This window comes from Aythya fuligula, chromosome 3 (assembly GCF_009819795.1).
Source record: "Aythya fuligula isolate bAytFul2 chromosome 3, bAytFul2.pri, whole genome shotgun sequence".
Taxonomy (NCBI): domain Eukaryota; kingdom Metazoa; phylum Chordata; class Aves; order Anseriformes; family Anatidae; genus Aythya; species Aythya fuligula.
In genome coordinates this window covers 68,990,765-69,012,291 of record NC_045561.1, presented here as the reverse complement: position 1 = coordinate 69,012,291, position 21,527 = coordinate 68,990,765, and the positions used below count along the sequence as shown (strand labels likewise).

Below are 21,527 nucleotides of genomic sequence, written 5' to 3'. Positions count from 1 at the left end.
AAACAATGTAGATGTTGATTTAAAAACAAGTGAACCCCATTCATGTTAAACCTCACTGGCTGCTTAAAATTCATTGAATTCCAAATCATAGTTAACTCCATGGATCCTTAAGAGCTTAATTTTAGGTTTCGGGTAAATACTGGGACCATGCATTGGCTGGTACACTGGCTTAGTAACTCTGTAATAGGTAGGGTTTTCCTTGAAAAGCATGATGTGGGCACACGTTCTTTAAATGGGAGTTCAAACACTTGGCATTTGCTGTTGTTGCAGTACCGTTATTTTCATTACCAGTTTAGAGATGCGAGCTGTCAATATAGGATGAAGTCAGTCCTCTTGTAGTCAGTCCTCTTTCCTCCACCACTGCAGGCATCTGACAGTACAAAAATTTGGCTTCAAAGGAAAAACTGAATTTGGCGTGCTTGAGACTAAACAGTTACAGTGTAATAAAGATAAACCCAGGTGTTTCACAACACAGGGCATGCTTGAGTATTTTCTACATGAGAATGCTTTGTATAATAGCAGGAATCTATTTTATGATAAAACTTTGATAGTTGAGTTTACCCGTTCATTTTGCCCTTTTTATAGCAATTATAGGATAGTTTATCAAAACAGACTAGGGTAATGACCAAGGGTCTCAGTATTGTAAAACCTTTTGTCTGTGTAGCTCTCATTTAAAAACAATGGGACTTCTGCACAATCCGAGCATGCCAATTTGGACTGTCGGTCATCTTGCATTTTGAGCAAATAGGGAATCAGAATTTGTCAAACTGAGGTGGAAGCTGGAAGCAAATGTACTCTGTGGGCAGCAGGAGGTCTGGTTCTGATGGATCTGTGTCTTTTGCATTGATAACCACACAGTGTTACTCCTCTTCAGTACCTCCAGGTCCAGTGTCCTCCTATTCATCTTAGGCTAAATTAGCAGCAGATCAAGAGTGATCACATGTTGATTTTTCTGATCCATATGTACGTGCTGCCTCACCTGTCAGACAAAGACAGAATATTGAGCTCATATTCAGCATTGTCTTCAGGGAGAAAAGAGGAAAGGGAAAATGTATCTGTGACATCTACAGGCACCTTTATTGGACATGGCTGAATTTGGCCAGTTGGTTTACATTTATCTGAGAGGGACTCACTGATGCATAACCTATCATTTGATAAGTACTGTCTTTGTAGGCTAAAAATAGTATCCCTAATCATACAGCATAATTTATCTTGTAAAGCAGTTGTCACTATTCAAAGTAAAGTAACTAAAAAAGAGTAAGCATTTGAAATTTTCTCTTTGAAGAGAATTCTGGTTCCTGCTGTGACTTTGTCAAAATGCACTCATGACACGCTTCCTTTAAATTGTCAAAAATATCCATGTATAACTTCAGGAGGTTTTTGTACAACTACTGCTCACTAGGTAGATATGATTGTCACTGATATGGACAACGAGTATTTGTTTCTATGCTGCTGTTTGTCTAATTAATGCAATACAAGTAATCAAGTTTTGTGAGCTATCATTTCTACAGCATTTTAGTAACAGACCATCATGGGCAGCGCCTTCCTGCTTTCCCTAGTCCTGACCTGAATTCGTGTTGCTCCGGTATTGTAGTCCTGTGCAACAGGACTGCAGTCGGCTGTCAGTCTGTTCCTAGTGCCTGTTGGTAGCATTGCAGTGATTAGCTCCTGCTACCTTTGCATGCATTGATCCACAGAGCCTAAGTGTAATAAAGCTTGTAGAATATATTGCTTCTGAGTGTAATTGCACGCAGTGGACAAAATCTTGATGGCTTTATAAGAATGTGTTTATTGGTCAGTGAAAGTTAACTTCCTTTTTTAATTTTTGCAGGATGTGCATTGTTCATCATTTGGGCTACCCTGTACCGTTGTGCCTTGGACATAATGATCTGGAATTCTGTATTTTTGGTTGTCAACCTTTTACATTTCATATACCTAGTGTATAAGAGAAGACCGGTATGTATAACAGCGAAATTGCATGAGCACTCTGGTAAGATGCAAGAAAAAGGACGTTCCTACCATGCTTGCTGTACAAACCTATCAATAAATTCCACAGGGGTTATTTTGAACTAAGCCAGCTACTTCAGTAAGGATGCAGACCATGAGTATGCTCTTAGCTCAGTCAGATTCAGTACATAAATATTTTCCTGAAATCCATATTCTTGAAAAGTGATTTGACTTTAGAAGTTACTGGTTTTGTCTGTAGTTTTGGTAGTAAGGAAAGGGTTATGGGATTTCTTTGCAGAGACCGGCTTGGGTTCTGTATGTGTTTCAGTCTTTTTCTCGTTTTCCCCACCCTCCCACACATAAACGAGTGTGCATAGTCATTTAAATTTTTCTATCTCGGAGAATAATCTTCCCAGTTAAAGAGTGAGGTCCTCTTTTGTTTGTATTTAGAACAATTTTCATTCCATTTATATGTCATCATCAAGATAGATGACGAAACTGCACTGTATTTCTGCTACTCAGCCATCACCATGCTGTCCAGTGCACCACACAAAGTAACACTGAAAGAGAAAGGACTGTAGGTCGTGGCTGTAACTTTCCTCTCCATTTCTGTACACCTTTCCCAGTAGCTGTGGAACTAAAACAGAATGAAGGTGCTCAGAACTCAGACTGTATACCGTACAAATGTGGTGCAAGACCACATCTGTTCTTATACAGAATAAACCATAATTCTTGTCAGAGAACATTGGGAGAAACAGACAGATAGACTTTTGTGTACATCTTCAAAAAATGCTGTGCAAGTTAAGGATTTCAATAAATAGAACAAGTTGTCAGTAGAAGAATTAAAGTAAATGACAAAAAATGAGAGATGGTAGAAGGGCTGAAATCTTTACCAGTACGGCTAAAAACAGCTGCAGAACAAACTTTGATAGTCCACAGGTACTTGCAGACTTAGGCAACCACACCATTTGAAAAGAGGCTAAAGATTAAATTCTGTCTTGGACAGTGAGAGTTTTTAAAGTTGTGTTAACAAGTGACAGTAAGTAGTTGAAATCAGCTGTATTTAAAATGGTTTCCTGCATGTATATGCAAACTCTACACATTCCACCATGATCCAAATGTGGTTTTCCACCAATTCCATGACCAAAGAAAGTGACATGGTGGAATTTTAAGTTTGCTCTTTCTTGTTTGGACACGTAAAACCCTTCTGGCATGTCTATATATGTATATCGTAGGAAATCATTTAACCCTGATCTTTGTAGATGTGTACACTCATCTTTCAAAATACTTCTTGTAGTGGTGAAGCTTGCAACACTTAGTTGAGATAGATGCCTATACAGTTGCATACTCCAGATCTCAACCAGATCCAGGGAACATAAGTGGGGAGCTTGAAGAAATGGTCTTCCCTATGAAAACTTTCTAGCTGCTCTTTCTGCTGGGACTGGAATTACTACAGGAAGAGCATTCTTAAAACAAATGTCAGTTCTGTTGACTTTAAGAATGAATGACTACATCTTGACATTCTCTATAATCCTGGACAGAGAACAAATTAAAATCTTGAAACCACCACCACTGATGCCTTTACTAAATCTCTCTTTCCCTCAATCTTATTCAATATTAAACTGCTTTCTAAAGACAGAAATGTTCAGGCAACAAAAATGTTAAAATGTAGGAGGAATATCAACTACTCGTAACTGGGAAGTGCTCTACACAGGCATCAGCTGCGTTCTTATGTAGTCTCTGTCACATACTGACACTGAAATATTACATAGTTCAGGACATAAGCACTTCCAGAAATGAAAGGCCTCTGAGAGGAAGCAGATTACACTTGAGTCTAACAATTAAGAGCACTTTCAAAGAGTACAAATAATGTGTTGTGGCTTCTACTTCTGAGACAGTAAGTTTACCTTATGAAAGAGGAATGAAGAACTGGAGTCATCTTGTCTCGCTTTGACAGAGTCATAGAATGGCTCAGGTTGGAAGGGACCTCAAAGATCGTCTAATTCCAACCCTCCTGCCATAGGCAGGGATGCCACACACTAGACCAGGTTGCTCAGGGCCTCATCCAACCTGGCCTTGAACACCTCCAGGGATGGGGCATCCACAACCTCTCTGGGCAACCTGTGCCAGAGAGGTTGTGGATGTGGACTCAGAGAGGCCTCACCACCCTCGGAGTGAAGAATTTCCTCCTAACCTCTAATCTAAATCTCACCTCTTTTAGTTTAAAATTATTCCCCTTTGTCTTGCCGTTGACCGAACAAAAAATTGCTCTCCATCTTTTTTATAAGCCTCCTTCAAGTACTGAAAAACTGCAGTAAGGTCACCCCAGAGTCTTCTCCACGCTGAACATCTCCAGCTCTCTCAGCCCTTCTTCCATAGGAGAGGTGCTCTGGCCCTCTGATCATCTTTGCTTTCCTCCCCCGGACCTGCTCTAACAGACTCACATCCTTCTTGTGCTGGGGGCCCCAGACCTGGACACAGGACTCCAAGTGGGGCCTCAGAAGGGCTGAGCAGAAGGGGACAATCATGTCTCTCAGCTTGCTGGCCACTCCTCTGTTGATGCAGCCCAGGATGCAGTTGGCCTTCTGGGCTGCAAGCATGCACTGCTGGCTCATGGCAAGCTTTTTGTCCGCCAGAACCCCCAAGTCTTTCTCTCCAAGACTCTCAATGAGTTCTTTTCCCATTCAGTGCTCATGTCTGGGATTGCCCCAATCCAAGTACAGCACCTTGCACTTGGACTTGTTGAGCCTTATTAGGTTCACATGGGCCCACTGCTTCAGCTTGTCCAGGTCTGTCTGGATGGCATCCCTTCCTTCTGTCACATCAACCACACCACTCAGCTTGGTGTCATATGCAAACTTGCTGAGGGTACACTCAAGCCCACTGTCTATGTTGTTGATAAGGATATTAAACAGTACCAGTCCCAGGGTTATACATCTGGTTTAAACTAGTTTGTCCGGTGTCATTCAAGCCACCTACCTAGTACCTGTTGAAGGTGTGATATTGCCATCTGTCTCCAGTGACTAGAGAACAAGCATGCACAACCATTGCTAACTACTAACCTACCTTTATATACTCACAGTTAGGTGAGATGCATTTCATTGCGGCTTTCTAGCAGTATGAGGAAAAAAATTCACTTCATGCTAATCTAAATTGTACCACAAAGGAGAACTGGAGTCCAGAGTCTGGTTTTCGAAATATTTTTATTCCTGCCACTGTAAGAGTGGTCTGGGTCCTCAGCATCTCTGAAAACTAGGCTCTAAATTCTTAGTAAATTGTGTGAATTTAAATAGTGGAAAGTACATGGAAGCAGGGTAGTATCCCAAGCAATGTATAAATTGCCTTTTTACAGGCTATGAACAGCAAGATTACTGGAAGAAATGATGCCTGGTAGTCACATATGTCTTTTTAGCTCTCATACAGATTCTGTTTACTACGAACTTTCAGGCTGTTTTTTTAGTGTTTTTCTATAAAAAGCTAGAGGATGCAAAAAAAAAAAAAAAAAAAAAAAGTTAGAAACAGATTTTGAATTAGATTTTCTGTCTGCATCTATTATACTGCCCATCACAAAATCAATTTTATTTAGTCATCCTCACAAATCACATTTTTAAGGAAATAAAAGAATGGAAGATAATTACAAGTTAGCCATATTACAAAATGAATAATTGATATTTTCAGTTAAATATTTATTTTATTAAACATGGCATGCTAAGTAACAGTGAATTTCTTTTCTGACCAAAAGATTATTTCTGCAGTTTTGACTCCTTGGAGCTTTACAGATTTGGCTTTTCCAGTCTGAGTGGAAGCTGAAAGAGTCTAATCAGTGTCTCTACAGAGCTCTGACTCGGAGCTTTGGCAGGATCCCAAAATATTTCAACCATTGCTGAACAAAACATTACACCTACCCATATGGCTCATTTGGAATATGACCCACAGGCATGACTGGAGAAAGAGTCAACTGTGCTTGCAGAGGGTGAATAGTCTGTTACAAGGAGGGCTATCCAAAGTGTATCTACAGTGTCCAACCTGATCGGTCTTTAGGAAAGTAGTTGCGGCTGTTTTCTTTCCTAAGTATTAAACACACAAGGGAGATCATGAAATCTGAATTATGTGCTAGTTAAGGGAGTGAATTAGCACTCTAGGGCCAAGTTATCTCCTCATGTCCTTATTGTTTTGAATTCAGGAGTCTTGGGAGCTACCTGTATGTTTATCAGGGAAAGGAATTTCTCTCTCTTCGACTTGCAGTGCTCATGGATAGAAAGAGGTACAAGTTAAATTGGTATGGGTCCTAAAAATGAGTGAGTTCCTGGAAAAGCTATGGACCAAACAAGTTGCCCAACTTCACATGTATATGGAACATATTTTGAAATCAAACAATTCAGTGCAATCCCCAACACAAGAGACATAGACATAGTGGAGGGAGCCCAACAAAGGGCCACGATCATGAAGGGACAAGAGCATCTCTCCTATGAGGCTGAGAGAGCTGGGACTGTTCAGCCTAGAGAAGAGGAAGGTCAAGTGGGATCGTGTCAATGTGTATAAATACCTAAAGGGAGGTTGCAGACATGCAAAGATGACAATGCCAGGCTCTTTTCAGTGGTGCCCAGTGATGGAACAAAAGGCAACAGGCACATACTGAAACCTGAACATAAGGAAACACTTTTTATTGTGCAGATGATGGAGCACTGGCACAGGTTGCCCAGAAAGGTGGTGGGGTCTTCATCCTTGGCAATGTTCGGAATCTGTCTGCACAAGATACTGGGCAATGTTACTCTTCGTGGCCCTGCTTGAGCAGAGGCTTGGACACGATGACCTCCAGAGGTCCCTTCCAAGCTCAGTTATTCTGTGACTTTATTGATCATCTTGTCTGAACATTTGCATTCCAGCCCTCCTCTTCTCAGTCCTGTGGCAGAGATGATATTATAGGAGAAGGGAGACATGTAACAAAATCCTGCCAAAGCAATGTAATAGAATGATCCATTTAAATGTTTTGAGGAGACAGTAAGTCACAGTTGATGGAGGTATATGTATAGACAGATCAAAAAAGTTAAACAAAAATAGAATATTTTAACATTGTTGTGGGTGGCATATGTACACAAAGTTAACAGTAAGTTCAGCTATGTATAAGCAAAAGAAAGTTTTCAGGAGCTCTCAGAAGAATTTTTTGTATTAAGTCCTTGGAAATAGGTATTGGTGTCTGTTTTTCAAGGCCACATAGAAATCTCTGCAGTTTATAAACTTGCTTCCACTTTCCATATTTTGAGGATGTTTGGGTGAAAAGTGAAGACTGCAGGTTTGGGATGCTCTTGTTGAGCTTTTATAGAAAAATAAAGGCTGCAAAGACCATCCTGAAAGGTTATGAAATTATAATGTCAAGATCACATAAGCAGCCTTATCTCTTCCTGTGAAGAAATTTAATAAGTAGCTGTATCCTGTTTCTCAGGGATTAACCCACCATCTCTTCTTGATTGTCAGTTCCAAAGTGATTCCCATGGAGTTCAGTGGCCCATCTGTGGGATGGATGGCATCCAGTGATTGAGCTTGTGGGTGATAAGCTTCAAATATGGTTCCATAAGTCTGGAAGGTTTCTGCTTCAGCTCAGTTTGTTCTAGATTTAAATAAAAAACATATAAACCTTAATGAATTTTCCAAAAACCTCTGTTATGCTTGATTCACTATTCAGCACTCATACGTCATTCTTTGAAGAGCAGCGCAGGGAGGATTTTTGGTATGAAATACGTAGGTTTTGTAGGGGTTAAAGACTATTATTTTAACCCTAAAATAGTCTTCTGGGGAGGAAATAGTATATACTTGACAGTTGGAAGCTCTCATGGGCCTCAGTCAAACCAGGGCCTCCCACGATCATTTTGGACCCCTTCCACCTCCAACCACAGGGTGCTCAGAAGCTTCTCAGTTGGCACTGTTGGCTACCATCAGCTGAAAAGTGACTCCTGGACTCCTGTGCTGCTTTATTCTATCTTTCCCTTTTTCTAATATTAAAAAAATAAATAAATAGAAAAATGCATAAACTTGGAATATTCTCATTTGTTGAAGTGGTGACATTTTCTTCTTTTTCTACCTTTTTTCTTTGTTGCTTTTCCATTTTTCTTTTCTATGTATACATTATTTTTTCATGATCTGTTGCTCATTCTTCTAATTTGTTTGTTCAAGCTGCCTCTGCTTTAGGGGAGGCAAGGACTCTGTCTCATTCCCTGCTGCCTTCATTCAGGAAAGATCTCCAGGCTTGGGATTTCAGCCAGCTTCCTTTCCCTCATTGCTGCTGCCTGAGTTTGGGTGGGCTCCTAGATGTGGGATGTTCAGCTGGCATTGCTTTTTTCCTCCCTCATCACACGTGGTTTCAATATGATGGGTTTGTTTTTCAGGACTCATAGTCCTGCTTTTCTACTGCAAGTCAGCCAAGAAGCAAAGGGATGAGAGGCTCCCAGGAGAGTCTGAGAGATGGCCAGAATGTGTTGTGGATATGGTGTGAAAAATGCAGGCAACCTCATTTTTTTTTCTGTGTAATTCTCATCCAAGTTCTATTCCCTGTTAGATGTAAAGAAGTCTCAAAAGACTCCTTGTGTCTGATTTACCATGCCACTTGCGGAGAACAGCATACTAAAGCACCACATTGCCAGCCTGGCTGGCTCTAGCTAAGGCTTTGGCCACCCTGCCAAAGGCATCATTGTGGATAGATGTCACACATTGGCTTCTTCTTTTCTTGTTTAAACATATGAAAGACAAAGATATTACTCAGATTTAACAGCTAAAGCATGCATGCAGTCTTTTTTAACCAGTCTGTCTCTGTATTTATGTTTATTTGTGTTTGCATTCTAGATCAAGATAGAGAAGGAGCTCAGTAGCCTCTACAAGAGAATGTTCGAACCACTCCATGTGCCTCCAGAGCTGTTCCAGAGATTAACTGGGCAATTTTGCAACATTCAGACTTTAAAGACAGGTCAAGCTTATGCTGCAGAGGATAAAACATCAGTTGATGATAGGCTGAGCATCCTGCTGAAGGGGAAGTAGGTGCTATAAAGCTTGGGAATGGTCTTATGTATTGTGTGGTGGTTGAATTCATTAAAAAGTTGTTTGGTTGCTTGCTAGTTTTGTAAATGTTACTGTTTCTTGCATGCTATGGTCTATAGCCACATAGCCTCTAGCCATAGGCTATTTTCTGACACTATTTTCAAATGACAGTGATGTGTCCTACTGAAAATACATTGTGCATCAATGTGTGTGTACAGCCATATTGATTTTAATGGAAATTATATTCATACAATACCACAGAAAGTGTCTTCCAGAACAAGCAAGAAGTTTGTTCCGGTTTTGGATATTTTCGTTATCCTTAATCTTATCCTCAGTGCATTCTCTGGGTTTAACGTTAAAGAATATTGTTCATGAGGGAGGGGAAGACTAACCCTCCAGCTGACTGTAAACCAAGAGGCCTATTGAAATTGGGTCAAGTGCACTGCCCAGACCTGGCTCACAAACCCAGATGAGAAGGTAAAAATCCCCGTGGCCAGGCTGTAATCTTGAAGGTCTTGCTAAGTTCTGGCCAATATTTTAAACAGTCTTTGTAGATGGCAACAGTGACATCAGGTTTCATGGTTTTCTTTGACTCTGAAGTCATTAGTTGCTCATCACTGTGAAGCTAGTTATCTAAAGGAAGCCTGATTCTGGTGTGACTGTGGAGTCATTACCCTTCAGACCTTTTCCCTTTTGAAAATCAGTGTTTTGAGGCTACATACCGCATCAGGCAACCAGAATTGGAATCAGAGGAGATTCAGGCAGAAAACAGGTTGGTTCTTTGGCTGAAACTCCAGAATAAATATATATTTTAGCCTGTTACTTTCCGCATTACCATTGTCAATAATCATATTCAAATGATATCAAATAAATTGACCTCTGTGATTTTAAAGTGATATTTTGTACATTTTTATTTCCAGAATGAAGGTCTCTTATCGAGGGCATTTTCTGCATAATATTTACCCCTGTGCCTTTATAGATTCACCTGAATTTCGATCAACTCAGATGAACCGGGGTGAGAAATTCCAGGTACACTTTGGTTTAAGTCATATGCTGCCTTTCTAGTACTGGTGTTTAGTGATGGCCCATATCAAGAAAAACTTTTTTGAATGAAATGCTGCAAAACAGTATTATGATGGTGTTTACTGAATAGTTTGTCCTTTGATATTCTGTTCTCCCTTTTTACTGTTCGCAAGTTTATTTTGTATTAAAATATCATTCAGGAGAAATTATTTAAGAGAGAGCTTTACTGGAGAAAAAGATGATGCAAGCAGTCCCTTCACTAGTTCAAAAACCAGAAAAAGAAAATTAATTACAGTAAAGTTTGGTGTTACTAAAATGAAAGATTTGTAAAATGCAGGAACTAATAGTTTGAAATTGGTATTTATCTAAAGGTGTTAAATGCTTCTATCATCTTGAAAATTGTTACAGCAGCATTAACTGAAGGTGATCATACTGCTTAGAATTAAAATATTCATATGGGAGCAGTAAGGATATATATCTTTAGTGGTTTAATTATGCTAGTACATTAATGAATATCTTATAGCTTGTAGTAAAAAATACTATTACTAGAGAAGGTGTTTTTTTTCACATACTATTGAAATCACTGTTTTGCTGCCTCTTACTTTATATTCTTTAACAGTGTCTATGTAGTAATTACTGGACTGTGGCTGGACAGGATACATCCCCGCTGATACCATGGCAGAAAGGGAGGGAGAAGAGTAATGCGGAATGTAAAGTCAGTGACTGATGTAACATGTTCCAGTCAAATATTAGGCTTAATGCCAGAGGGAGATACTTGTCGAGATGTATTCATTTCACGGCAGCAAGGCATCCTGCAGGGCTGCAGACCACTTGGTACAATCTATTTCTCTCATAAATGGCTAGATATGAATCAGTTCTGCCAAAGGGAAAAAACTCAAAGCTGTGCCTGCCTGAAAAATTATTGCAGTCTAGTGCAGTACACATCCTTCACTCGTGAGATTTGCTAGCTGTTTGCCATTTCGGCGTGCTGCAATATAAATGTTTTCGGGAGTGCCATCGAAGTAGGATGTGAATTTCGTCTTAGGGACTCCATCTGCTGGCAATGCTGACAAGTTCCTCCCAAGCTTGTATTTCTCTGCCTGTTTACTGTTATCAGACAGTTAAGTTAAAACCTGAGTATATCTGACAGTTTTCCTTAGACTTTCTATTTTCTCTTAGGCTTTATATATTTTTTATTTGTTTTAAGGAGGCAAAGTTAGTCTGTGATAGTACAGTGCACCTCTTTTCTTCCTAGATGACTGACTTCATCTTGTAAAACATGCTGCAGTATCACAGGGCTTATTTCTGTGTGGCACTGCCCTCCACTGGCACAACTGTACAAATCTGATGAGTTGTTTATAAATGCTACAGCCTGCCTAGAGAGGGTGTAAACTAGACTGCAGCTATCAACAGCAAAATTGTCAATAACTAAGCAAAGAGGTCCCTGGATCACGTGCTAGAAGGTAGTGCTTGTAAGATCAAAAGGTCTGACAAGGAAGAAAGAGAGATTAAACTTTTCTTTTTTTACTTTCTTTTTTTTTTTTTTTTTTTAATCTCCTTTTTAAAACTCTTTCATTGAAACTTTTGGATTACACCAATTCTTCCTGCTTGGTCACAGTGATGTGAACTAAAACCAAGAAATGTGTAGGCCTGTTGGGATGTGAGAAGTGTCATCAACACAGGACTGACTTTGCATGTAAATCTCCTGTAACATAAATACTTAAAGTTTTAGAACTTAGCAGAGATTTCCCCTTCATATTATTTCCCACCAGACTTTCAGCAAATCAAACTGGTCGTGCTTATATGTTAAAAATATGATGATAATAAACGTGAGCTGTTTTAAATTTGTAAATATCATGTTCTAAGGGACAACAAAAAGTGTAATGGATTTAAGAATTATTTTAAATAGAGGCACAAATAAAATGGTAACACTTACTTGCAGGCAAAAGAGAAGGGCTAATTCTGAGTATGTGTTTTCTCAGGTCACCATTGTCGCAGATGATAATTGCAAGTTCCTGTGCTGGTCCAGAGAAAGGCTGACTTATTTTCTGGAATCTGAACCATTTCTTTATGAGATCTTTAAGTATCTTATTGGCAAAGATATTACAAATAAACTGTATTCACTGAATGACCCAACCTTAAATGACAAGGTAAGCAACTGAAGTTTCATTTAGGAATTTTCCTGCCTTACACAAATGTATTGTTACTTCAAGTTTAAATCATCTTAAAGCACCTTTTTTCTATCTGCTGCTATCAGCTGTTGAATTCATACTCATATTGCCTTTTAGTGCCAAAATATGAGTCAGTGCAACATTTTTGTCAGCATCAATACTGAGGTTGATGTTAGCACAGCAATGTGCAAGAAAGATGAATAACAGATTCTCAGCTGATTGGCTACTGCCAACTGGCAGACGTGGTGAGCAGTAGCTAAAAAGGTGCTTCTTCTAGGATATCATTTCTAACTAATGAATGTGTACCTTTGTACAAAGAAGCTTCAGGGTATTTTAGAAGAGTTCACTTGTTGTGACAGACTGCTGGGTAACACTGATTGCCAAAATGAGTAATTTCAACATGTGCTTGAGTGTTGCCAATATGAGAAAAAAAGGCAGTGTTGAATTGATACAGTATAATCAGTGGAAGAAGGCATGAAATCTATATAAATACCTTTGCTAAGAAGTCTGAAAATAATTCATTCTGTGTGACATTTTCAGCTGTAATTATGTTCTTTGCGTGTAGAGGGAGTATGCTTTAGGTGTCATGGTAAGTGGTCTGGACATAGCCATGGATATATTGATTATCTTGTTTTACTTTCATTTTGTCTCCTTCCTTAGTTACAGGGCTTTTCAAGATTTGGAAGGTATGCCACTCAGCTGCTAGTAGTGATTTTTCTATTCTTTATATAGTGGCTAGGGTTCTCATGTAATTTATTTGAAGAACTTTCACCATCATTTATGAAAAGCTTAGGATATTTATAATACAGTATTTTCATATTCTGTCTTTGTTGACTTAACTCACACTAACCGAGAGCAAAAATCCTTTTTGTCAGATTGCCCATAAATACATAGAGGTTAAATAGTTAATTCTTCAAAGTCGTGAATTTACTGGAAAAAGATCCAAAAAGAATGACTGCCACTGCTACCATACAAATTACATAGTATGCTTCACTTGTAAGGTATTTATGGTTAATTAGACATTGTAAGTTTTCCCAATTTTCTACTGGTTATAAGGAGAGGAAAAAAAGAATTGTCGGAGAAACAATTTTATGGCAGTAAAACACTGCTTATTCTGCCCTCTGGTCAATGACATAGGGGATTACAGTGGTCAGTGACACTGAGGATTACCCTGTCTTGCAATTAGATCATCAAAACTATTTCAGATCACTGTTTTTATTGATCATCTGAGGTTGTGAGTCTTACTGGTGCAATAAACTAAAAGTGATATAGCAGGAATATGCCATCTATGAAGTACATCTTACAACATATGTGGTTAATACTTTTCTTCTTTTTTTAAAAAAAAAAAAGGGTAAGAATTGCAGAGTACAGAGATGTACTGTATTAAAAACAAAACAAAACAAAAAAACTGTATAGACAGTAAGTCATTTCTGAACTATGGCATCTGGAGGGAACACCTAGCAGCATGCCTTCTTTATGTGCTAAGAATTGCATTCAGCAGGCATCTCCTGGGGGACAGTTGTTTTCTACATTCCTTTTTTTTTTCCCTCTTTTTTTCCTCTTCTTTTATTTTTTTTCTTGACTTTTTCCTCTTTTCTGCTTTCTTCCTGTTCTGTTCTGTTCTGTTCTGTTCTGTTCTGTTTTGTTTTATTTTATTTTATTTTATTTTATTTTATTTTATTTTATTTTATTTTATTTTAATTTTCTCTCTTCTTGTCTTCCTTCTTTCTTTCATTCCCTTCTTTTATTTTCTTACATGTGGGTGACTCTAGGCACATTGAGGTATTTTTATTGTGCATAGCATACAAACTCATCTGCAACACACTTACGCTGCTGACTTGTGCTGCACAGTAGAACTTCAGCACTAGTGTCAGTATTCTCTGGTAATACCACATGGAATACTCACTGTTGTAAGGTCTAAATTGTTGGTTTGTTTTTTTTAAGTAAAAAGTCCTTATCATACCTTCAAAATGTTAAAAACAACAGGAAGGTGGATAGACTTTAACAGAGTCCAGCTACCAAAATCTGGCAGAAGACAATTGCTGAATTAAATATGTTAGAAAATTGATTTGCTGGGACGCTGCAACTTCACCTCATAAGGAGTTCATGCTATCCTCCAAAAAGTCTGAAACAGATGCAGTTTGAATATCTGAATATATTCATTGCCAGAAGAAATCCCTTCTCTTTCTCTGTCTCTTATTTTACCTTTTCCTCTTTATCCCTTTTTTTTCCCTCATACTGTCTTAGCTTAGGTCATTTTTATCCCATTCTCTGTGTCCTTCCTATCCATTTGATTTCCTTCATGCTTTGACTAACACAACATCTGCACATTTTATGAAAACAGTAGTGCAAGGATTTGTCATCAGCATATTCCTTTCAGGTTTCCTTGTGAGAACAGCTCCTGCCTCCTCCCTTTTAATCCTGCTGGGTTGCAGCCATGGGTATTGCTGTCATCAAATGGCAGTCCTTGCTGTTTGAAATGTTTATTTTGGTATGCAGAGCTTGGAAAATCCAATGGATACCCAACCTGTTGAGCCTGTTGAGCTAGATGAGATCAAGGCTGAAAGTAGTTTCTAGTTCTGTATTTACCCTGTCTGTATTTACTGCTGTATGCTAAATAGAGGTATTTGGTAAATATAGTAGAGCTACTAGTAAACTATAAAGGTATAGCTTTATAATATACAGATGTGTCAGTATGAACAGAAAAGGCCCATTTAACTACAGCTAGTAACACTTTTGAGTTATATGCACTGAGTATATATTTTACTCAAAAGTCATTTAAAATGTTAACGTCATATACATATATATTTGGCTTCACAGTTTTATGTATATTTCTTAATTACATTTTCATTTTCGCTTGTGTTTGTACCAAGTCCTTATTTTTAGTGAAAGTAGTCATTTGAAATCAAAATCATTGTAACTTTTGCATCTCAACAGTTTTGGAAAATATATGTTATAAACAGCAAGAGTGAGCATTTGGAAAATTTGTAGTACCTTTTTATTCTTCCTCAAATGAAATTCTTCACAAGCCCTTCCTATATAATGCGTGACAGAAACGCTCTGTCAAGTAAAACCACCTTAATTTCCTTATTGTCAGAACCCTATGCATATGTCACTTCTCACAAGCTTCACTGTCAAATGTACATATTCCTGGTGTCCTTAGTACTTTTAATCTGGTAACAATCTCAACAGAAAACTTTGTAGTAGACTTTCTGTACACAGGGGACATACAGGAGAGCAGCCAAAACAAATCCAGTGTAGATTATTCATTATCAAGATGATAGTAGCTAAGAAGAGTGTCTATTTGTTGTATGTTGGAAAACAGGAAAAATACCATTTTAATTGTAAGGAACTTTATGACTTCTACATAAGGAGATTTTCACTACTCTTGGGAAAATAGTTGTTCCTCTCTATATGAAACAGAGTGGTAATTCCTGACTGTTAAAGTTCAGTAAAATGGAGTTATTCGTTATGCATATGCCATTGATTACCACCTTTCACATAAACCTGCAATATCTTTCTGATTTTCAGTAATATTTAATAAGATAAAATGCATTGTTTCAAGTAAATATGATAGTACAAAGACATCTCAGAAAAAGTCCTGCAAGCAAATAGAAGACCCTAAAATCATTGGACGGAGAATATTGTACATATGATGCATTTAATTTGTCCTCAGTATAATCAGGAACCAGTTCTTAGCAAGGAGGACCACGCTGTCATGAAGCCTGTATGTGATTACCAAGCATCATACTTGAGTAATGGATTACCATATAATAAAAATAAATCTGCCTGTAGGAAAATACCTGCAAATTCCAGTACAGCACAGAAGAAAAATTTAATAATTCATGCTTGTTGATTTTCTAATTCCAATATATTACTGGCATCTTATATTTGCATTTAAATCAATTTACACTACACAGAATCTTCTGCTCTTTCTTGATTCATAAATAGTCACAGCTGAGACCAGAGTGTCAACTACAGAGAAAAAAAGTCTCAATTTTTGTTTCAAATTCACTTGATACCTCTTTTAAAATAATATATATATATTTTAGGCCTCCAAAAAGATTGATCGTCAGCCTAGTCTTTGCTCACAGCTATCTGTGATGCAGATGAGAAACAGTATGGCCAGTACCAGTGACAGTGAGGATGGCTTGCAGATGTTTCTTCGTGGGACTTCCTCTGCATCCTCTCTACGTGAGTGCTCAAAATAGTTCATACCAATTTTGGACACAATTTAGTTGATAACTAAAGATGATTGTAGAACTCGTATAGTCCTCAGTAGGAGCAAAGTGTAGCTTTTGGGTTGCTGCTGTAAATTAACTAAGTGTACAGAATCTTATAGATTTGCTTTAAGGATTTCTATGCTAACTGAAACTACTTCAAGTAGGCACTAGAAAAAGTAGCATATATAGTAATAATTTGTGATATAATCTGAATATGTAGACATAATATGGAATGTTTATAGCAAAGGGGCAAAACAGCGTGAATCCACAGTGCTTGTCACAGTAGTATCTCCTTTGGTCTGTGACTAGAGCTTGTAGAACTTAAAAAAACAAAGCAAAACATTTCCTCCTCTCATCAACTGGGAGCTCTGCATTTCCTCCGAAGGTAGTTTGCGTTGGGAGGGAGTGGAAAGATATGGTGTGTAACTAATTTTTTGATGCCCCCTGGAAAATCTCCAAATATCCTGTCAGAATTTCCTTCCTTGTGCTTTGTATGATGGGAGTAGTACAGAACAGATCAAGTTAGTGAAGCCATATCTGACCTTTTGCTCTTGGAATTTATTCCTTTATAGAAGCCTTTTAAACAATACTTTCTAGGCTTTCTGTTGTTTACTTCCAATTTCCCTGAATCTGTGTTTCAACAGTAGTCTGAACTCTGAAACCCACTTTTGAACAACAGCACAAAAAACAGAAGATGCTCAATTGTCTCCTTTGGCATAAGCTGTTTAACAATTTAAAATTTAAACAATTTAACAATTTAGCAATTTAAAAGGGTCACATAGAATTATTTATTTTGATTTGGGAAATATTATTCTTTGGTAGTTAGAATTTAAATCTATGATGAAAAAAAATCACAGCCAGTTATTTATTGTGGTTAAACACACTGCTAAGGTGAAGAAGTGATTTAAAGTATTTGCACTCTACTATTTACTGTGTTCCATTGTGTTCCTCACAGTTCTCATCCATGGACTCCTTCAGGCTGGGAGGGCCTGTCTGTTTTCACTCCTTAATGTTCTATCTCCTGAGAGATGGAAGCAAAAGCCCTGATAATATTTCACCCTTCTAGAATTCTAGGGTGACAGCTGGGACATAGTTGTTAAAGGCTGGTGAAATTTCCAGTGCTACTTTATTAATTTATCCTCTGTTTCCTGAAAGAACATTTATAATCACAGTACAGTTGAGGGTTGCAAGGGACCTCTGGAGATCATCTAGTCCAACCCCATGCTCAAAGCAAGATCAGCTACAGCAGGTTGCTGAGGGCTATATCCAGTCAAGCTTTGAGTATTGCCAAGGTTTAAGTTTCCACACCTTCTCTGTGCAACCCCCTCCAGTGCCTTATCGCTCTCACAGTGAAAAAATTCTCCCTTACTGCAACTCATGAGTGTTGTCCCTTGTTCTTTAATGCATGCCTCTGAGAAGAGTCTGGCTCTGTCTTCTTTGTAGCCTTCTGTTAGGTAGCTGAAAACAACAGTAAGATCTTCTGTGAGTCTTCTGTTCATAAGGCTGAACACAACCAGTTCTCACAGCCTCTCCATGTATGCCATATGCTCCAGCTCCTGACCACCTTGGTTGTTCTCCACTGCACTCACTCCAATATGTCCATGTCTTTCTTGTACTGGGGAGCCCAAACCAGATCTTGCCTCACAATTACCAAGTAGATGAGAATAACCACTTCCTTCGATCTTCTGTCTATGCTTTTGCTAATATGGTCCAATATATGGATGGCCTTCTTCACTGCCGGGGCACACTGCTGAGTCATACTCAATTTGGTGTCCACCAGGGCTCCCAGGTCTGTTTCTGAAAAGTTGTTTTCCAACCAGTCACTGCCTGGCCTGTACTGCTGTATAGGCTTATAGTGTCCCAGGTGCAGGAATTTGACTCTGTGGAACTTCATGTCATTTCTATCAGTTCTTTTCTCCAGCCTCCGAAGGCCCATTCTGACTGGCAGCCCCACCCTGTGGCCTGTCAGCAGTTTCCTTCATTACTTGAGTGTTGTCTATGAATTTGGCAAGAGTGCACTTTGTCCTATCTTCCAGGTCATTAATAAAGATATACTGAACATTATAGGCCTCAGGGGACCCTGCTAGTAACCAGCTGCCAGCTGTATTTTGTACTGCTGTTCACCATCCTGTGAACTCAGCAATCCAGCCAGTTTCCAACTCACTGTAGTCCATGTATCCTGTCCATTTCTCACCAGTTTGGCTGGAAGGATTTAATGGCAGGCTGTTCAGGGCCTTGCTACAATCCAGGTAAACAATATTTACTCCACTCCCTTTGTTCACAGGGGCCAGTCATCTCTCCACAGAACATGGTCAGGCTGATTAGGCACAGTCTGACCATGGTAAATCCATGCTGGCTATTCCCAGTAATCCTGCTGTCCTTTATGTGCTTGCACACAGCTTCCAGGAAGATAGGCTCTGTAATCTTTCTGGGGACTAAGGTGAGGCTGATGGAACAGTAGTTCCCCAGATCCTCCTCCTTGCCCTTCTTGTAAACAAGCATGGCATTTGCCTCTCCCCTGACTGCCATCACCTTGCAAAGACAACAGAGAAGGGTCTTGCAACTGCTTCAGCCGGCCCTCAGCACCCTTGGATGCAGCCCCGGTGGTTCCACAGTCTTGTGTATGCCCTGTAGGCCTTAGTGGTCCCTAACTCAGTCCACCTTTCCTGTAAGTAAAGGATCACTCTCCCAGTCTCTGCCGCTAGAGTTACTGATCTGGGAGGCCTGGGGACAAACCTTACCAGTAAAAACTGAGGCAAAAAAGGTATGCAGTACCTCAGACATTTCCATCTGCTTTCTGCCTAGGTCCTGTGCCCCACTGAGCCGTAGCCTCACAGTTTCCCTGGTCTTCCTTTTGTTGCCTGTGTATTTGTAATAGCCCTTCTTGTTGCCCTTTACCAGATCCAAGTCCAGCCGAGCTTTGGCTTTCCCATTTCCATCCCTGCATGCGTGGGCCATGTTTCTGTATTCCTCCCAAGCAGCTCATCCCTGCTTTCACTATGTGTATGTGTTTGAGCTTCTTCAGGACTTCTCTGTTCATCTATGCCAGCCTTCTGCCACGCTTGCTTGACTTTCTGCGCATTGGAATGGACTGTCCTTCTGTTTAGAGGAAGGTGTCCTTGAAGATCAACCAGCTGTCCTTGGGTCTCTCTGCCCTTGTGGGCCATGACCCTGGGGTTCCTGCCAAGTAGATCCCTGAGCAAGCCACAGTCCACGGTCCTCAAGCCCAGGGTTGTAACTCTTCTATTTGTCTTGCACTCTTCTCTCAGTTTCTTAAACTCCACCAGCCCTTGGATACTACAGCCAAGGTTACCATCAGCCTTCACCTCCCTGATGAGTTCTTCCTTGTTCGTCAGTGACAGGTCCAGCAGAACACCTCCCCTAGCCGGCTCATCGACTGCTCGTGTGAAGAAATTGTCCTCTACAGCCTCCAGAAACCTCCTGGACTGCTTGAACCCAGCCCTGTTACCACCAGCTACGGGGGTGGTTAGAGCTCCCCATGAGCACCCAGGCCTGCCATCATGAGGCTTCATCCAGCTGTCTAAAGAAGGCTTCCAACTACTTGCTCTTCTTGATCAGGCAGCCTGTAGCAAATACTTGCTGTGAAGTCTCCCATGTTGGTCTGTTCTCCGATCTTTACCCATAAGCTCTCAACTGGCTTTTCACCTGTTCCAAGGCAAAGCTCCATGCACTGAAGCCACTCCTCTGCATAGAGGGCACTTGTACAAATTGGCACACTCAGAAGCCTGAAAGAAATTGTAAAACTGTGTTTGTGCAATTAGCTAAAATTAAAATTCTCTCCAAGGCCTAGCATCAGAACACTAACACCAGTATTTCAGCTTTGGGAGAAAGTAATCTAAATGCTTGACATTTTCAGCTGTAATTACATTAATCCCTAAGATGCATCTATTCTCAGTATATACTTGTTAAAAACACTGTTCTCTGCTGTACGTTTCCTGGTTTATGTACCGTGTTTTCTGGTGTATGGTGTGTACTTTCCCCAGGAGAGAGGAGAGGGAGGTTTAAATGTCTTTTATGTTCTGACAACGGTTGGTGTAGTTGGTAGTACCACCATGCCATTGGTAGCATTACCATTGCTAGGTGTGGTGGCAGCCCCTGGAGTCCAGTATTTCTCTTTTGTAGAGGTGGGGAGGTTGCCCCTAGAGCAGTGTGTAAGACACTTCAAGAAATGCTATCATTTATTTCTTTGCATTTTGATTAATATGAAATTTCTGACCTCTGTAGTTGATAAAAGGTGATTTGTCTAACTAAACTATAACACTTCAGTCTGTCTTTTTGCCAAAATATCTTGCCAACTTGTTTGTCCTATGTAATGCCATTGCCAGTGACGGTTTTTCTACCAAGGTGAGCTCTGTCTAAAGATTTGCATTGAATTCAGATTGTGGCCATGTACACACTTTTTCTTGGATCACAGAAAAAAAAAAAAAAGAAAAAAAAAGCTGCCATTTACCTTCCCACTGCTTTTAAGTTGCAGTATGAGGAATGTGCTGAGGCATACTGTCCCAGAGCTGTGTTCCCCTGGATCCTCTTAGTCACGCGTTAGTTTATTATGAACAAACAAAATCAAACAGAAGATATAGTGAAGAGCATATGGAACCAACACCTATATATATATATTTTTTTTTAGAAGAAGAAGAAATGAGAAACTTACCTGTGCAGGAATTCTGGAGGACTTCTGTCTTGTCATTGTTAGGTGATCAGTTGTGTGGACAAAAACCTTCCCAATACAGATATGATATTTGTCTGCCACAATAAAAACAAACCTTATTTTCCTAATTTCCATGTTCTTGAAATAATAAGCATTTATTATTTTTTAATAAAACTTTTACATTATGCATTTAGCTGTTCTATACCTTATCAGCTTTAACTCATTTTCTAAAGAAACTGATAAAAGGCTTTTTTCAAAGTGTTTTGCTGTGGAAGTGTGAAAATTTTGAATTAGTAGGCCCCAAACTACAATTGCTAACAAAACTGTGTTTTGAAATGAATTAACTAAGAAACCCAACTAACTGTTTGCTTTTATGTTAAGGAAATAACCAACAAGAGTTCTGTAATGCTTACGGAGTGGGTCGTTTGCAGCATGATGCTTTGTGTTGATAACATCACATTAACT

At 39.3% G+C, this 21,527-nt stretch overlaps 1 protein-coding gene across 1 annotated transcript in view; it reads left to right on the top strand.

The window, feature by feature from the left end:
• LOC116488003 overlaps window positions 1-20,827 on the top strand; it is a 49,494-nt gene extending 28,667 nt beyond the window's left edge. The window contains 9 exon segments of the mRNA XM_032185279.1: window positions 1,832-1,956; window positions 8,785-8,972; window positions 9,897-10,005; window positions 11,982-12,149; window positions 16,223-16,364; window positions 19,750-19,764; window positions 19,767-19,885; window positions 19,920-19,982; window positions 19,984-20,827. Coding sequence (XP_032041170.1) covers window positions 1,832-1,956; window positions 8,785-8,972; window positions 9,897-10,005; window positions 11,982-12,149; window positions 16,223-16,364; window positions 19,750-19,764; window positions 19,767-19,885; window positions 19,920-19,982; window positions 19,984-20,088 — 1,034 coding nt within the window. The 3' untranslated portion in view covers window positions 20,089-20,827.
• The last annotated feature ends 700 nt before the right edge of the window (window positions 20,828-21,527 follow it).